The sequence below is a fragment of the Protopterus annectens genome, chromosome 12.part0 (assembly GCF_019279795.1).
Source record: "Protopterus annectens isolate FY-2018-M chromosome 12.part0, PAN1.0, whole genome shotgun sequence".
In the NCBI taxonomy this organism is placed as follows: Eukaryota; Metazoa; Chordata; order Ceratodontiformes; family Protopteridae; genus Protopterus; species Protopterus annectens.
Window position 1 is genome coordinate 533,388,279 of NC_056746.1, and position 19,371 is coordinate 533,407,649.

The following is a 19,371-nucleotide window of genomic DNA, read 5'->3' on the forward strand; positions in this document are numbered from 1 at the left end:
TTTTCCAGGAAAGACATTTTAAGTCTGCAGTAGCAGCTGGCTCGAACGGAGGAAGAGTGAGTTTCTCCAAGACAAAGTTAAGATCCCAGACTGGAGTTGGGGCTTTCCTCGGAGGCATTAAATTTTTTGTCCCTCTGAGGAACTGCTTGAGCAGTGGGTGAGAGAAGCGTGGAGGCTCTGTGCTGTAATGAGTTGAAATGGCTGAGGCATGAATTTTGAGGGAGGAAAAAGGCAGGCCCTTATGAAGCATCTCAGTCAAGTATTGTAGAATCGGAGTTAAATTGGGCACTGCAGCATTCATTCCTTGAGAATGGTTCCAGGCGCAGGAATCTCTTCCATTTTGCAGCATAAGATTTTCTAGTACTAGGCCTCCTTGCCTCTAAAATTATATCCATCACTGATTTACTGAGGGATGGTAAAGGTGACATTAGGTAATTAGCCAGGCTGCTAAGTTCAGGGTTTGCAGCTGAGGGTGCAGAATCTGGTTCTCCTGCTGAGACAACAGGGAAGGAGTCTGAGGCAGGTGCCATGGAGCCAAGCGTGACGCACTGCAAAAGAGTGGGTACCAGTGTTGGCGAAGCCAGTCGGGTGCAATTAAAATCATCCTTGGCTTGTCCTGTTTGATCTTTAGTAGTACCTTGGAGATCATCAGCAAAGGAGGAAAGGCATAAACTGATAGGTTTTTCCAGCTGAAGGATAGAACATCCACTTTCCAAGCTAGCTTGTTGGGAATCCTTGTGCAAAATTTGTCCAGTTGATGGTTCTGGGGGGAGGCAAACAGGTCTATATATGGGCTCCCCCATTCGCTTGTCAACATGTTGAAAATCCTTGGTTCCAGTTTCCACTCCTGTGGGTCCATGAGGTTTCTGCTTAGTCCGTCTGCCAGAGTATTTAGTTTTCCTGGCAGGAATTGAGCTTGTAGATTCACTTCGTAGCTCAAGGCTGTGTTCACAATGCTATGGCTAGTCTGCAGTGGGGATAAGAATGTGTAGCCCCCTAATTGTTTATGTACCATATGACAGTGGTGTTCCCCATCTTTACCATTAGTTGCCCTGGAAGAATGTGGTCCTTGAAGGCTGTCAGAGCATTCTGTACAGCTAACATTTCCTTTTGGTTTATGTGCAGGTTCATTTGACTTGGGTTCCATTTGCCCTGAATGCACTTACCTGCCAGGTGAGCCTCCCATGCATAGTCTGATGCGTCTGTTAAGATTTGGGCGGCAGGGGGTAATGTGAATAGTAGTTCCCTGTTTCAGTGGCAGGCCTCTGCCCACCAAAGGAACTCTAGGCATAGGCAAGGTATGATAGGAATCCTTGCTTCTAGATCCTGCGAATGTTGAAACCATAGACTTTTGAAATACCATTGTTTCCTCATATGCAGCCTTGCATATGGAATTAGAAGACTGCAGGAGGCCATGAACCCCAAGGCTTGCAGTGGGTTTTTGTGGCCACTTGTTTGAAGTAAGTTGTCAAATTAATCTGTTCTCTGGTGTGAGGAAAGCCATCTGGGGAGTTGTATTCAAGCTTGCTCCCAGGAATACAATTTGTTGGCAGGGTACCAGGTGGGATTTCTTTTAGTTTATGGTGAGCCCCAGACAAGTTAGTACCCTTTGAACAAAGGCTAGATGATTCAAAAGAATGTCCTTGCTTTCTGCCTGAATTAGACAATCGTCCAGGTAAGGGTATATTTGACTATTTCTTTGCCTGCAAAATGCAATGACTGGAGCTAGGCACTTTGTGAATACCCTGGGTGCAGTAGATAAGCCAAAGGGCAGTGCAGAGAACTGATAGTGCATGTAGCCTGCTTTGAAGCATAGGCATCTTTTGCAAGACTCCCTGATAGGGATGTGCAGGTATGCTTCTTTTACGTCTAGTGTTGCCAACCATGCATCCTTGCCTAGCATAGGAAGCAGCTGGTGAAGAGTCATCATTTTGAATTTTGGAATCACCAGAAAGGTGTTTAGAATAGAAAGGTCCAGGATAGGACGCCATGTATTGCCTTTTCTGGGTACCAGAAAAGGTCTCTAATAGAAACCTTGTCCCTTTTCCTTTTCTGGTACCAACTGAATAGCCCTCCTCTTCTGGTACCAACTGAATAGCCCTCATGTTTAAGAAATAGCGTACTTGATTTTGGGCCTCTGCCCACTGATCTGGGGGTACATCTGGCCATCCGCTTGGTGTTGGTAACGTGTGGAAATGAAATCTGTATCATTGGGACACTATATTTAAAACCCATTTGTCCTGGGTAACGAGTTCCCAGTTTCTGGCCTGCAGAACAATCTTTCCACCTAAAGGAGCAATCAGATGGGGAAGTGCTTGGAAGCTTTAAAAGCAAGTCATTGAGACAGTTTTCCATAGGGGGGAGACTTACTACTCTCAGGTTTGGGTGCGGAAACCCCTCCCCCTGCCTAGTCTTGCGTGTCCCTTGGGACTGAAACCTGGGGTTTCTGCTGTGTCAGGGTTTGGCTTGAGAAGACCTGGAAGGGGCTGAAAATGACCAATTTTTAGAGGGCCAGTGCCTACTAAATCTAGGAGGCTGAACTTGTAAGAATCTTTAACAGTTTGCATAGATTTAGCTTTATCTTCCATCTTTTTAAGAACTTCTTCAGTCTTGTTGCCAAACAGGTGGTCCTGATTTAAGGGAGCATCCAACAATTTAGCTTTAACATGATCAGGCAATCCCTGCTCCTTAAGCCAAGCATGCCTTCTGAGCACAAACTCAGTAACAGCAGCCCTGCAAGATGCCTCTAATGAATCAAATCCACATTACAAAGTATGTTTTCCAACCTGTTCAGCAGAATGTATTAAATCCTGTAATCCTTTATTTTCAGCACAGTCAGGAAGTAATATCATTTCTGTTTAAGCAATCCAATAACATGCTGTTGATACTTTAACATGTGAAACTGGCAGTTTAAAGCCCTAATGGCCAAGGTTGCAGAAGTGTAAACTTTCTTACCCCATCTATCCAGCGCCTTGGAGTCTCTATCAGAGGGGGTAGAATTTTTAGCAGCAGAAGCCTTAATGCCCTTGGGTCCCTGTGAAACAGTCTCTGGATCCGCAATACGATTTTTAAAAAGGAATTTGTGAAAATCAGGAACCCTGTAAAATCGGTCTGGTTTTCTGGGAGCAGGAGGTAAAGAATCAGGGGCCAAACTAGATTCTGAAAAGGCATCAACAATGTCTATTACAGGAGGTATAGCTAAAGGCCTATGCTGAGGCAGGAGTAAAAAGTCAAAGGCCTATGCTGAGGTAGAAGAAGAAAATCCCTAAGCCTCTTTTTTTGAATTAGAAAAATCCTGGCTTTTCCAGTGGAAATGCTCCCTTAGAGTATGTAAGGTCTCACCAAAAGAAAAATCCTCTGGAGGGAAGCAGAGAGAATAGACTCCTCTGCATCAGAATCCTCATAAGTAGATAAGGGCAAATCCAGATCATCAGAAAAATCAGAATCCTGTTCAGAAGATTCATAAACAGCTTCAGTCCTAGGTCTCTTAGAAGGGGGAGGTTGACTTCCCCTGATTAGAGTGATAAGATCTTCAGCCATTCTTATTTGTTTTTTAGCCATAGAGGTCTGAGCATGTGGCCTGGGCGTCGGTTTCTTATGCATGGTTCGACATTTTGGCCTAAAAGAAGGAGACGTCTGTTTAATATGCAAGTCCGTAGGCCAGAATACACCCTCAGAAGCCGGTGCCTGCACAACGGCTCTGGACCCATCCAAGGTAGAGACATCCGCAGGTTCCACAGTTGAAGCATCTCGTGGCATATGAATGGGTCTCAGTAGAGGTCTGCAAGTCAGAAGTAGCAGGTATCAGGGGCTGCGAAAGTGCCTCACTGAGTACTGGTGAACTGGTGCTTGGCTTAGAAGCGTCGTCGGCAGCTTTGTACCTCGATGGTCTGTCTTTATCTTTGCGTTTTTTCGGAATCCCGGTAGTCGGATGGCTAACCGACGACATTTCTGGATAATTAAACCGAGAACCAAAATATTTACAAGCAAAAATATACAGACGACGGATAGTGCGCTGATTAAATAAAGCACAAAACCGACAGCAAGGTACGTCGTGGTCAGGGCCTAGGCAAGGAATACAGTATGAATGAAAATCTTTGTAAGGTATTTGCTTTCCACAAATAATGCGATTAACTTTTACTGACATCGGAAAGGAACAGGAAAACGTTTCTCCAACGGGGTACTTGGCTTTAGTTGAAGACTTCGGTTCTGAAACTCGAAAACGAAAATTTCAGGAGTCGGCCGACCAGCACTGGTGAACTGCTTCTGCTTCAGGCACCGCATGGCAAGAAAAACTGATGTAATGGCATCGGCTGCATGTTTTATACCCCTGACGACCTGACATCATGGAAGAAGGGGCAGCAACCGACGCAGAACCCAAGACTTCATTAATCAGGCCGACTGAGGGCTACTGCAAGCAAATAACCCAAATGTAATGACCGCAACAGTGAAACACGAAGAACATCTATTATTCCTACAATTAAGAAACAAAACAAAGAAATGAGTTAAACTTGACAAATCAACTACTAGCAGACTATTCAGACAAAACATCAAAATAACCCTCAAAAGTTCTGGGCTGCCATAAATAATATTCTACACCAAGGTAAATCCACTACACCCACACAGACAACTAGTAACTCTGATACCACAGCAACTCAACTGAAATACTTCACAGAAACTAACCTAGCCCTCAAATTCCTAGACCAAACCTTCACCTCAAAGCCACTCGCATCCTATCCCAAAATAGCCCAGACTTCTTTACATTGCAACCAGTCTCTGTTAGCACCATAAAAAAACTACTTAAACTAAAGCCAACCATAATGGCACCTGACAAATTCCCTGTAGACTTCTTGCAAATCAAAGCAGAAGCTATAGCTTATCCAGTAGCCATACTAATTAAAACATCTATCTCAGGAAACCTAGTACATGACATTTGGAAAATATCCCATATTCTACCTTTACACAAAGGTGGTAATTCCACCAAACTGACCAACTATCATCAAATTGCCATTCTCTCTCCCCTGTCAAAAATCCTAGGAAGAGTAGTTCACACACAACTAATGCATTACCTACACACACACTAACTATCGTCACTCAACATGGTTTACACCCCTATCACAGTACTACCACAGCCCTAATGTCCTTCACTAACACAGTGAACCACTACAGAAACAATGGACATTTTGTCTTTGCCATCTTTCTGGACCTTTCTAAAGTCTTCAATATAGTAAATCACAACAAACTTATTAACATTCTCTCCACCCTTAACCTCAGCATTCCCTCTATTACCTGCCTTAAAAACTACCCATCAAGATGCCAGTAGGCTATTCAATGGCAAAATGAACTCTTCTCCCCTTATTCTAGTTACATTAGGAGTTCCCCAAGCCTCCATCCTTGGACCTCTGCTATTCTCTCTCTCTCTTCACAGACAGACTCCACACCTCTACCCCTTCACGCTACAGTCATACAAAACGCAGATGACCCCACACTAATATGCACAACCTCCTCCCTACAAGACCTTCATATCATAGTAACACCCAACTTATTCTAAATCCAAACAAAACCAAGCTGCTCCTCTACTACCCTATAAGAACTCCCCCACCTAGCCTGTCATTCCAAATCACATCCAAAAATAAAATCACTATCACACCAGTTTCCCATACCAAACTTCAAGGTGTTGAAATTGACAACTTGAAGTTTGACATACACAGCTCTCAAGCCATCAAACAAAGTAAACAAGAAATTAGGTGCTCTTTACAGAATTAGAAGTTATGTACTCACCATAACGTTCCATCTGAGTAGGTGTATTCATTTGTCTGCAACCTGTGGGTTATGGATCCGATATCGGATCCGAACCGGCATAGTTTCCAGCTATGGATCCAAGCTCTCAGCTCCTCCCCTCACCCATAATGCCCTGCTCTACCCTCATGACCTCAGATCGAGTTTGCCAAAGCAACAATACCCTCAAAAGGGTAACAAGTAATATGCAGGAAACTGAAAGGCCAGGATAGGAGGCGGGATGAGACAAATGAATACACCTACTCAGATGGAACGTTATGGTGAGTACATAACTTCTAAATCTGAAGTAGGATATTCATTTGTCTGCAACCTGTGGACAGAGTCCCCAGCTACCTGAATCTTGGGCGGCCATCATGGAAGGATATTCCGACACCCACGAGCCAAAGGATGCTCTACCCTGGATGCAAGATCCAACTTATAGTGAGAAATAAATGTATGAGATGAAGCCCATGTAGCTGCTGCACAAATATCATCCAGAGGAATCCTAGCCTTGAAGGCTGCTGAGGTAGATACTGACCGGGTTGAATGGGCATGAACACCCTCCGGCCTTCCTGGCGCTTGATAAGCCAATAAAATGCACTGTGAAATCCAGCGGGACAGAGAAACTTTGGAAATTGGCTTGCCCAAATTGAATTTTGCAAAGGAAATAAACAGCTGGTCGGATTGCCTATGACCAGCTGTCCTGTTGAGATAAAATCTTAGTTGCCTGTGAACATCTAGTGAGTGTAGCCTATATTCACCTTTGTTTTCATACTTAGGGAAGAAAACAGGGAGGTTAATGGATTGATTGATGTTTGCTTCAGAAGCGATTTTAGGAAGGAAGGACGGGTTGGTCCTGAGGAGACAGTCGGATAAAACCAAGTAAGGAGGTTTAGCTGATAAAGCTTGAAGTTCAGAAACTCTCTTGGCTGATGTAATGGCTACCAAAAAGGCTGTCTTGTAAGACAAGAATTTGAGGTCCACTGTAAGGCCTGTAGGACCAAAGAAAGGTCCCAAGGTGGAACTGCTTGCTTAATAGAGGGCCTGAGAAGGAAAGTACCTTTAAGAAAAGTTTTGCACAATTTGGCTGACATAAGAGGATTAGACTCTTGACCAATGTGATAGTGAGAAATTGCCGCCAGTTGAACTTTGACTGTGGAACTGCTGGCACCATCATTAAAGAGAGAGGTTAGAAAATCAAGCACTACGGGGAGAGGAACCGTGAAGGGATCTAGGCCTTGCCGCTCCCGCCCACACAGAAGCGTTTCCATTTGCTTCGTGATGAAACCTTTCTAGTGGATGGTTTATGAGCCGCCACCAAAATAGCCTTTACCGGTGAAGAGATACCGAGTCCTTATCAAGAGTGGAACTGGAGCAGCCAAGCGGTCAGCTTCAGGCTGTCCAGGTTCGGAGGAGGAATGCAGGATGGATGGGATATCAGATCCGAATAGGATCTAGAATCCAAGGAGGATTCACCGAGTGAGACCTTAGGAAGGGGAACCAGATCTGTCGAGGCCAGGAGAATCATTCTGCAACCCACCCGAGAGGCTTTCTGAAGAACTTGCAGCATCAGAGGCAAGGGTGGATAGGCATACAGAAGACGGTGGCCAAGCATGCACCAGAGCGTCTCTTGGGGTACCTCGAGGAGGTATCAGAGCGAAAAAACTTGGTGTTTGAGGGAGAGGCAAAAGATCGCATGAAGGGTTCCCCACCCGTGCGAATATCGCGTTCCACTTGACAATTGAGAGACCACTCGTAAGGGGTCAGAATGGTGCGACTGAGCTTGTCCGCTAGGATGTTGGACCGACCGGAATGTGCGTTGCTATGAGAAAGCGATTGGTGGAGATTGCCCATTCCCAAACTCTCATGGCCTCGACAAAGAGGGTAAGACCTTGTTCCCCTTGCTTGTTGATGTACCAGACAACAGACATATTGTCCGATTGAATCGCAATTGTTCCCAAGGGAAGAAAGTCCTGAAGTGCTAGCTAAGAGCACTGCTCTCATCTCTAGAACATTGATATGCAGTAAGGTCTCTGAATCGTTCCACGTGCCTTGGACTGTCCGGGAAAATGGGCGACCCTCGTGGAGATCAAGGTGGAGCCACCACAAGAGGGACCCTTGCAAGCCTTGCTGATCGCTATGGGATGATACATGGGAGAGCAAGGTATGACCACTGTACTAAGCCACTGTAGAATGCATATTGAGCCTGGCAAGAGGAAGAAGTGCTATCGTGAGCCATGGACCCTAGAGCCCTCAGGACCAACTCCGCTGGAACAGAACATGAATGGAGAATGGCCCGCACCTGGAGCTGCAGATTTAGAACTCTGTCCGCAGCTCCTTGTGTCTAGTCTGGCCCCTATGAAATCTAAGAGCTGAGTGGGTGCCAGGTTGGACTTTGTATTTATTGTGATGCCCAGAAATGGAGCAAGATGGAGAAAGGAGTCTCGCCGAGAGAAGTAGATGCCTTGTTGGGCGGTAGGAGCCAGTCGTCCAGGTAGGAAAGACCTGCACCCCTGAAGCCTCAGGTGGGCCGCTACCACTGCTAGTACTTTGGTAAACACCCTGGGGGCTGTGGTGAGACCAAAGGGAAGGACCCGAACTGGTAGTGACTGGCTCCCAGCGGAGGCGGAGGAAACCTCCTGTGTCCATTAGGATGTGGTTGAGATCTATCGAGCACATCCAGTGGCATTCTCCCAGAAGGGAGAATAGATTGTAGAGTGACCATTCGAATTTTTCTTTGGGGACTGCCAGATTCAGGAGAGAGGTCTAGGATTGGTCTTAGTTTTTTGGCACTAAAAAGAACCTGGAGTAGAACCCTGATCCGATCTGGTCTGGGGAACGGGCTGGATGGCTCTTTCTCTAGCAGATGGCCAATTTCTGCTAAGCGGCCTCCCTTTGACCGGTGTGGCGTCTGGGAGGGACTTCATCTTTGGAAGGTGAAGGAAAGGAATGCGATATCCCTGGATATGATTTGGAGAACCCAGCGGTCCGATGTTATGGACTCCCATGCCGCTAGGTGCCCCCGACTGCCTCCAGAGTAGAGCAGTCGGGCAGCCTCTGCCTCTAGGGCGGCGTCCTCCCTGTCCTCCTCTGCCACGGAAGGACTGGTTGTCAGGCTGGGACTCATCTTCTTCTGACCCTTTTGGTTCCTAGAATAGGGCCTCTGGGGTGCAGAGAAGCGGTTCCGGCAACGGCAGCGCGTTTCTCTTCCGCTTCTCTGGGTCAATCTTGCCAAACAGAGCAGAACCATCAAAGGCGTTCGCAGCAGCGCCTTGAAGGGCTCAGCAGGCCTGGCGTCTAGTGACCAGTCCTGTCCCTGACTGACCTAAGAGTGGCCATTTTGGTGGAGTGCAGAGCTCTGTCCTCCTCCGAAATGGACTCAGAGCACTTAATAAGGTCTCGCTGCATCCGAACTGAACATCCGCTTGTCCATCATCGAGACTCCTTGCTCGGTGGGTGGACTGAGGGACTCTCCTGAGCCAGTTCGCCATCAACATGGCATCTACAGGAGGCCCCTTCAATGGGTCCTGTCAGAAGGGGGCTAAGGATTTTATCAGGTCTTTTGGGAATTGGCTCCACGGTGTCCGGTTCCTTCCACGCCCTGGTGGTAATAAGGTCCACCAGGGGTGGGACACCCAAGAGGTAGACGGGCCTGAATGCCTCCAAGAACACGGACTCGTCCCGAGGAGACTTGGGGCAGACCACCCCCTGATAAAGACATTTCCATGATGTCTCCGAGGGAGACATCCTCGGGGGACCGTGGGGGGAGGCCCTTCCTCCAAGTCCGTGTCTTCAGTGAGAGACTCAGGGAGTCAATGTGCCTCCGGGGCTGTCAGAGGGCAGCAATTTGCTCCATAGGAGCAGGCTGTCCCAGGGCCGGATGGTGGAAGCCTGGCCCAGTGCAGAGGGAGCGGGGGGAGCCGAAGCAGTGCCGGGGTCGGAGACCCTCAACAGAGCCCTCTCCACTACATCAAAAGCCGAGGGGGAGCCGACTCACAAAGGATCCGACAATACTGATCCCCGGATGATCCAGGCTCCGAGATCGGGTCCCCATCTGCATCTGGGCCTGGATGAACCTTCGCATCATCCGGTCCAGATCAGCATCCGGCTACCGAGGTAGGCCTGGAATGCCTCCTCCTCCTCAGGACCCGGTGAGAAGCACACAGGTGAAACAGAGGTCTCGTGCTTCTCCCTCCGGTCCTTTAGATGCATCCCTCTCCTGTCCTGAGCGGAGTTTGAGTCCCAGGAGCAGGAGGGGGTGCTACAGGGGCAGCTGCAGCCGCAGGAGCCCCCCGAGCGGGGTCGGGGCGGCAGCGGCGGTAGACCCGCCAGGACCAGCTTGGACCTCCGCTCCTCAGAGTGCTGGGGTTGAACCCTGCACAAATGGAACAGCCAGATGTGAGGTGTTCAACCCCAAGAGTGTGGCCATCAGCCGGTGAGAGCTTATGGCCACACTAAAATGACTTAGGCTGGTCAGCCATAGTCAAAATTAACCAAAAGTTACAGAAGTAACTTAAAACAATAAACTATAAAAAGCACACAGGCCTCACACACACTCTCTACCGTAATTGGGAGGGAATAAAATATACTACTGTAAATAAAATTAAACCAAAACAGTCAATAAAATAGGAAACCTACAACTTTCACACAAAAGTTTAAAGAAAGCAAAATATTCTAATTTTGTACAAGAAAATTCCACTTAGCTGAGAGCTATAGAAACCACATCCAGTTACCACAAACAAGATCTGAGGTCATGAGGGTAGAGCAGGCAGTTTGGGTGAGGAGGAGCTGAGAGCTTGGATCCATAGCTGGAAACTATGCCGGTTCGGATCCGATATCGGATCCATAACCCACAGGTTGCAGACAAATGAATATCCTACTTCAGATAAACTATTTCTGACAGTAAACACAAAAGCTACCATTGCTTGTACACACCTCTTGGCAACACTCCTATACACCTCTCCCATTCAAACCAACCTCAGAAAAACTGACCTAGCTAAATTAGAGTCTTGTTATAACAAAAACTGCCAGGTTCGCCACAGATTCCCCATCTAGGTCACATCACTGTACATCTCTAAAACTACTAACCTGGTTAGAAGTACCGCAACTACTACTCTTTAATTAACTAACCTTTGTCCATAAAATCCTGCATCAACCAGAAAAAAACCCTGCACTTCAGAGTCTTACACAACCACACACCAACAATCGCTCTCTCCACTGCAAGAAAAAACTACTAAACATCTTAAAAGCAAACAACTCAGCTGGGGACTCGCTCTTCTCAAACTTCATTCCCAAAATATGGAACAAACTTCCAGCCCCAATAACCTCCAACTCCTCTATAGTACAATTCAAAAAGTCACACTTAAATGAAACTTGGCTCTGCTCTTACTCCTGTCCTGGCTAGTTTCTGGTACACACAATCTCAGAAGCCTAGACCTCACTGATGCCCTACTACTGTCTACTGAATTGGAAATGGAATATATGCTGTATCAACATTGTAGATATCGGTTTTTAATCTTCAAAATGGGCATTTCCCACAGAAAATTTTAACCTGAATCATTTGTAATGTGTGTACTGTAAAACTCCTCTGAAATTTGTCAATCATATAGATACATCAAATTTGTAAAGATCTTCCATAGCTAATTCAATCATGTATGTACAGCAATTATTATTACATTACTTGTGCTTAGTACTTTTCTATTTTTTTCTGTACTTCTCTTTTACATCTTTTGTACTTTTTTTTTTTTTTTTTACATCTGTTGTACTTTTCCTACACTTTTGTACATATCTCTGAATTTTCTCCCACGGCCTCTGCTGAAAAAGGACCCGTGTGTCTAAGTCGGACCTTCCCAATAAACAAATGTAGAATAAATAAAAATAATAAATATCTTACTGTAGCCAAAGTCTTCCAAAAATGATGCATGTAAACTAATCTGGCACCCAGTACCTTCATGTTATTGATTTAAAGTTCATGCCAAGTGCACAGCAACTGTCTTACTGTACTCAGACACATGCTAACAATGAGCCTAGGTTTAGGTTTGCAACCTCAATGTCAATCTGTTTCAAAAAATTCAAGGTCTTCATTTCCAGACTTACAAAACAACTTCTGCAGTCTACTCACCAAAGCATGTCCAAATAGAAGATGCAGTTTAACAACTTACTGCTTTTGCGCCATCGTCAAGAGACTCATTCTCATAATGATTCTCATTAAAAGTCTTTAGAATGCTAACCCAGTGTTCACAGCCAGTGAAACGAGTCACTGGCTGTTTTGATGCCCAAGACTGCTTTTGTATTTTATACGGATGTCTTCAGCAACAATCTCAACTGGAACAATTACTGTTTTATCATCGCACTTAACTCCACCAATCTTTGCTGTTATTGCCAGTCTCTTAATGGAATGCACTACTTATTCGTCTCCAAACTTAAATATTCCACTACTGGATGTTATTTGTTTCTAATACCTTTCACCTCACCCTAGCTCAGGCTATTGGCAGAGTTGTCCAATTTCCTGCACAAACATGTGTATGCATTATGCATCACAACTGTACTGACAGATTCCACTACAAAAATCACTACATCTGAAAATGATTCTTTGCTAAATACAGTATACAATATATATATATATATATATATATATATATATATATATATATATATATCTATATATCTATATATATATATATATATATATATATATATATATATATATATATGGGGACTGTGGGAGTCCTCCCTTAAAGATTTGGTTCTGTCCACATTCTAATAATGAATTTCCATGCAATCTAGCAAGTTTCCCAAGAATCTGAATACGTAGGGAAAAAAACAGGCACATGACTATACTGAGTCAGACTCTGTTGCAGCCTTGGGCATACAGGGAGGATTAGTCAAAAACATCCTCGGTCTTTATGAAACACCAGATAAACAGGTTTAACAAGATGATCATGAATGCTCTCAAAGCCTTCTGGCTGAAGTAATGGCTACCAACACAAAAAGTTTTCCAAATAAGAAATTACATCTGATAAATCCTCAGATTAAAAAAGCTACAGTCATGTTTTTCAGAACAAAGTCATAGTCGCATGGCGGTTCTGGATCTTGCAAATAGAAGCTTCAAAAATGTTCCCTGGAAAAAGGCCACACATACTTCCAAGTGAGGCTAATGAATTTAAATAGTATACTTATGCAAGTTGCACTTACCAATAACACTTGTTGCGTCTTTCGGGTCGCCACAGCGGAACTCCGGGACGCTAATGATTGGTAGTGGATTTTTACGTACAGAGTTACCAGCCCTGACGCACAACCTTCAGCGAAGGTACGCCCATTCACACATGCCTCCACACAGAAGACGCTCTAGCTGAGAATCGAACGCAACAACGTCTTGCTGTGAGGCGACAACGCTACCGCAGCACCACTACCGCGGGTTACCAGTAACACTAGATGTTTGAATTCTTCACAGCTGCATGTTTGAATTCTTCACAGTTGCAGTAGACCATGGGCTGCATCTTGCCACGGATACAGCACTCTGCTAGCTTCTCAGAGCTCTAACTCCCTCTCAACAGTCACTGTCTGCCTATAAGTGAATCCCTTTTGGAGTGAAATATAAAAGCAGGTAGAGTGACTAAAAATCTTCAGGAATTTCTTGCCTTTAAGAGTAAAAACGCAAAACTCATCCTGAACTAAACAGTAACAAGACAATCAAAAGGAACAATAGCAAAAGTTGCAACCCACCTTTAACTATGTACAAATAAAGGGGGGGGGAGTATGGTTACTGGAGCAGTGAAGAATTTTAACATGTATAGTTATGGGTGAGTGCAGCTTGCACAACTGTACTCTGCTCATCATTCTCAGGGCTGCAATAACCTATGTGTAGACTTCCATAACTTGTCCAACTTGGGAGGAAGGAAGATGATCCAGGATACCCTGGAAGATGGTCCTTGCAAAGCCTGCTCTGGACCTGGAAAAGGAATCCAGTTTGCAGTGTTTTGTAAAGTACAGTTTTGTACCTACCATAAATGTAGATGTTCGAAGATCCACATTGCTGCAGTCCTAACACTTGGGTAGTCCGCTGTCCCTCGGTCGGCCCGAATATCAGAGTATAAGGCTGACGTCGGTCAAGGCGCATTTGACTGACATTAGAACGTCAGGGTACAAATGCGCATGACCGACGTCATATCCTCAGTCTTTTCTTGCCCCAGATGTCAGAAGACCCTAAAAAGAAAGGTCAAAACCCAAAGACCACAACTAAACAACCAACTAGCCTAACACCAAAAATATGTATAATATATACAATATATACAAAATGCAACATACCTCAGATGGATAACCCAACCCACACAACCACCTCAAACAGCAGAGGGGAAGGAGGGAGGGTAAATTGGACTGCAGCAATGTGAATCTTCGAACATCTACATTTATGGTAGGTACAAAACTGTACTATGTTCTTCATCCCACATTGCTGCAGTCCTAACACTTGGGTAGAATCCCAAAGCAGAGGTAAGGGAGGATGGCTAAATTATAATGAAGCAGGAGCTGCCAAAATGCCCTGCAACACAGCAGTGGCAAAACCAGCCCTGGATTTAGAGTACAATGGAAGGTGGTAATGCCTAGAGAAGGTATGCACTGAACTCCAAGTGGCTGCCTCCAAAATATCCTTAGTAGCCACCCCCCTCAAAAAAGCTGTAGAAGTGGCAGTAGCCCTAGTGGAATGAGGTCTAATCCCAGCTGGAATCTCTTTGCCATGATGGGAATAACAGAAAGCAATGCAAAAAACAATCCACTTAGAAATAGTTTGTTTTGACACGGGCTTGCCCTGAGAGCACAAAGCAAAAGAAACTAATAACTGCTGAGATTGTCTGAACCCTTTAGTTCTGTCCAAATAATATCGCAACTGCCTGTGTACATCTAAAGTGTGCAAAATCTTTTCCCCTTTAGTTTGGGGATTTGCATAAAAAGTAGGCAAATGAATAGTTTGGTTTAAAGCCACACTAGAAACCACTTTAGGCATAAAGGAAGGATTAGTACGTAAAGATACCCTATCCTTGTGGAAAATTAAGAAAGGCTCAACTGCCATAAGGGCCTGCAATTCAGAAACCCTTCTCGCAGAGGTAATGGCCAACAAAAAAGCAGTTTTCCATGACAAATATTTCAACTCAGCAGTAGCTGCAGGCTCAAAAGGTTGTAGAGTGAGTTTCTCCAACACAAAATTGAGATCCCAAGCAGGAGTAGGAGCTCTTCGTGGGGTCTTATATTCTTTGCCCCTCTAAGAAATTGCTTGAATAAAGGATGAGAAAACAAAGGTGGGTCACAATCGTAGTGAGCTGAAATTGCTGCAGCATGAATCTTAATAGAAGAGAAGGACAAACCTTTGTCCAATAACTCAGTAAGATATTGAAGAGCCACACTTAAATCAGGCTCAGAAACATCCAAATCCTTAGCTGCACTCCAAAATAAAAATCTCTTCCATTTATCTGCGTACACTTTCCTTGTACTAGGCCTTCTGGCTTCCAAAATCACATTCAAAACTTGTTGTGGAAGTTGAGACCCTTTATGGTTTAAAACAGAATATGCCATGCTGTTAGGTGAAGAGAGTGAAGTTTGACATTGAGCAAATGACTGTCCTCCTGGGACAACAGATGTGGAATCAAAGGCAAAGGCCATGGAGGCTTCCGTACTAGACTTCTCAGTAGTGGGTACCAGTGCTGTCGAGGCCAATCTGGAGCTATCAAAATCATCCTTGGCTTGTCCTGTCTGACCTTCAGAAGTACCTTTGGGAGGAGAGGCAGAGGTGGAAAGGCATACACATGAAGATTTTTCCAACTGAAAGAAAGAGCATCCACTTTCCAAGCTGTGGGATGAAACCTTTGTGCAAAACTTTGGCAGCTGGTGGTTTAGTGGAGAAGCGAACAGATCTATGTCTGGAGTTCCCCAGGACTCTGTCAATTTCTGAAATACATGAAGATCCAGTTTCCACTCGTGGGGATCCATGATTTGTCTGCTTAACACGTCTGCTAAGGAGTTCTGTGCTCCGGCAGAAACCTTGCCTGAAGATTTAGTTGTAAACTGAGAGCAGTCTCCCACAAAATCATTGCTTGCCTGCATAGAGGATAAGAATGTGTTCCCCCTTGCTTGTTGATGTACCACATGACAGTTGTGTTGTCTGTTAGAATCAACACCTGCCCTGGAAGAAGGAAATCCTTGAAAGCTATTAATGCAAACTGGACTGCTAACATCTCCTTCATGTTGATATGCAGATGTTGTAGTCTGGCAGGCCACTTGTCTTGTATCCACTTTCCATTTAGATGAGCTCCCCAAGCTATGTCTGAGGCATCTGTTGTTAAAATCTGACTCGCCTCTGGCCGGGTCACAGAGAGTCCCTTGTTTAGGTGACATTCCTGAGCCCACCACAAAAATTCCTTTTGAATGCAAGGTATTATTTGAATGACGGTGTCCAGATCCTGGCAGTGCTGCGTCCATACATTTTTGAGATACCATTGTAGCTTCCTCATATGCAGTTTGGCATTGGGAAGCACCAGAATACAAGATGCCATGAACCCTAAGGCTTGAAGGACTGTCCTTGCAGTCAGCCCGGACTGATGAGATAGCTGAAGGAAGTAAAGGGATAGATTCTTTTGTTTGTCCGGGGTTAAAAAGGCCATCTGGGATGCTGTATTCAGTCTCACACCCAGAAAGCACATGTCTTGAGAGGGTACTAGACTGGACTTTATTTCGTTCACAGAATACCCCAGGCATCTTAGCACTGCTATCACATATTCCAAATGATGAAGAAGCTCTTCCCTTCCTTGAGCCAGAATCAGGCAGTCGTCCAAATAAGGATAGATCTGTATTCCTTTTAGCCTGAAGAAAGCTATCACTGGAGCCAGAACTTTCGTGAACACTCTGGGCGCAGTAGATAAGCCAAAGGGCAATGCAGAGAACTGATAGTGAGAAGCCCCAGCTCGAAAACGCAGATACTTCCTGCACTTTAGTCTGATAGGAACATGAAGGTAAGCCTCCTTGAGATCCAAAGTTACCATCCAATGATCTTTGCCCAGCAGAGGTAAAAGCTGCTGCAACGTCAACATTTTGAACTTGGGAATGTCCAGATAAGTACTGAGGATAGATAAATCCAAAATTGGTCTCCACGTTTTCCCCTTCTTTGGGACTAGGAACAGGCGAGAATAAAATCCTAGGCCCCTTTCTGGCATAGGAACCGGCTGTATGGCCCCTATTTGGAGCAACAGTGAAATTTGCTTGTGAGCCTCTGTTCTTTGTTGAGGAGGAATGTCTGGCATGCCTTTGAAAGGAGGCAAGGTATGGAAATAAAACCTGTAACCGTGATGTATGATATCCAGTACCCATTTGTCTTGGGTAATCAAACTCCAATTTTCTTTGAAAAGAGCCAACCTTCCTCCCAAAGGTGCTGCCAGGCGAGAAGGTTCTGGCAGCTGAAAAGGTAGGTCATTGGGTCTGTTTACGAAAGGACTGACCCCTGCCCTCACTTGCAGACTGTGCAGGAGAACTCCCTGTTCTAGGCCTGAAAGAGCCCTGACCTCTGCCCCTGCCACGTCTAGATCTACCCCTAGACTGGGAATCATAAGAAGGATACGCCCACCCTTTAGTAGGCCAATTTCTACTAAACTTTGGAGGCTGAACCTGCAAAAAATCTTTAACAGTCTGCATAGACTTAGCCTTGTCTTCCATTTTCTTTAAAACTGCCTCAACAGGAGAACCAAACAGGACATCAGGTTGCAAAGGGGCATCCAAAATCCTAGTTTTAACATGGTCAGATAAATTTTGATCCCTCAGCCAGGCATGCCTGCGAAGAACTGACCCAGTGGCAGCCACCCTAGACGAGGCCTGTACAGCATCAAAACCACATTGCAAAGAATGCTTACCCACCTGTTCAGAAACATGCACTAAATCTTGTAACTCTTTACAGTCAATACCTTCCAGAGCATCAACCTTAGATTTCAACTGAGAAAGGAGATAATTTTGATATTTCAACATGTGAAACTGGCAATTCAAAGCTCTCATGGCTAGAGTGGAAGAAGTATAAACTTTCTTTCCCCATCTATCCAAGGCCCTGGCCTCTATCTGCAGGAACCGGATTCTTGACAACAGAAGCCTTAACACCCTTAGGCCCCTGGCTAACAGTTTCTGGGTCCGCCCTAGGACTCTTAAAAAGATACTTATTAGCTTCAGGCACCCTGTAATACCTATCTGGTTTAACAGGAGCAGGAGGCAAAGAATCAGGATTAAGAGAAGCCTCTGCAAACACATCTTCCACCACATTCAGAACAGGAGGTATAGCTAAAGGCCTATGCTGGGGTAAAACAAAATTCCCTAAGCCTTTTCCTGGAATCAGAGAAATCCTGACCTTCCCATTTAAAATGCTCTCTCATGGAGTGAAGGGTCTCTGAAAAAGAAAAATCCTCAGGAGGAGAAGCCGAAGGGGTAGAATCATCCACATCGGAATCAGAATAATGAGAATACTCCTGCAAGTCTTCAGCCGAAGACTCAGACACATCCGAAGCCTGCTCATAATCCCCCAACACAGGTTCCATCCTAGGCCTCTTATCAGGAGGGGGCATAGAGCCTCTAATTAAAGTAATTAAATCCTCTGCCATTTTGAGCATGTGCTTCTTGGGCACAGCACCTGAAGAACTGGGAGTGACACCCACAGAAGCTAAACTAGACCTGCCTCTAGGAGAAGCCTTGGAAGCAGAAAGAGAGGGCCTAGACCCCTTAGGAAGGGAGGGAGTACAGTTACTTGAGAAGCCCCTACAGCCTGCCCTGCCTCCTGGGAGGCCACATCCTGTAAAATCAAAGTTTCTCCCTGGGACTCCAGAGAGGCCTCCGGAACCACCGGTTCCACTGAGCCCTGTAAAGAACTGACGTCCGGTCCGGACGACTCCTCTAACCTAGGTTTAACTGCCTTGTCCTTGCGCTTCTTAGAAGCGGCGTCGGAGCATCCGACGGCATTTTGTAATTGCACCGCTTCCCAAAGACCAACCTTGCACAATCTAACCTCCGCTTTATAGTGCGTTTATTAAACCTAGCACAAAAGCGGCATCCAACAACGTCGTGCTCAGGTCCTAAACAAGGTATACACAAATTATGGTAATCCCTATGCGGTATCTGTTTCCCACAAGAAATACAGTTATTCACTTTTTCTGACATCCGGTAAACCACTGAGGCAAGAAAAAACCAAAATATTCCCCAACGGCGTACTTAACCAACTCTGACTTCGGTCTGAAACTCCGAATTCGAAAAATTTCAGAACGCCGAACGGCACTTGCAACACTGCTTCTGCATCGGACCATGCGGCAAAAAAGACTGAGGATATGACGTCGGTCATGCGCATTTGTACCCTGACGTTCTAATGTCAGTCAAATGCGCCTTGACCAACGTCAGCCTTATACTCTGATATTCGGGCCGACCGAGGGACAGCGGACTACCCAAGTGTTAGGACTGCAGCAATGTGGGATGAAGAACATCTGTATGGATGGAGGAGCAAGTTACTGCCTCAAGAATGCTTTGAGAGTCCACACCTTTCCAGAGTACCATCAAAAAAGCTAAAGCACGGTCTCACGTCAA

At 45.3% G+C, this 19,371-nt stretch overlaps 1 protein-coding gene across 6 annotated transcripts in view; it reads right to left on the minus strand.

Annotated features, from left to right (window-relative positions):
• SUN1 (Sad1 and UNC84 domain containing 1) overlaps positions 1-19,371 on the minus strand; it is a 2,891,160-nt gene that overhangs the window by 2,025,484 nt on the left and 846,305 nt on the right. Inside the window, exon 1 of one of the 6 annotated variants that reach the window (XM_044089684.1) lies at positions 11,900-11,922. The exons of the other annotated variants lie outside the window; for them this stretch is intronic. Coding sequence (XP_043945619.1) covers positions 11,900-11,907 — 8 coding nt within the window. The 5' untranslated portion in view covers positions 11,908-11,922. Of the gene's footprint in view, positions 1-11,899; positions 11,923-19,371 lie in introns of those variants that run through there. 6 annotated transcript variants of the gene reach the window in all.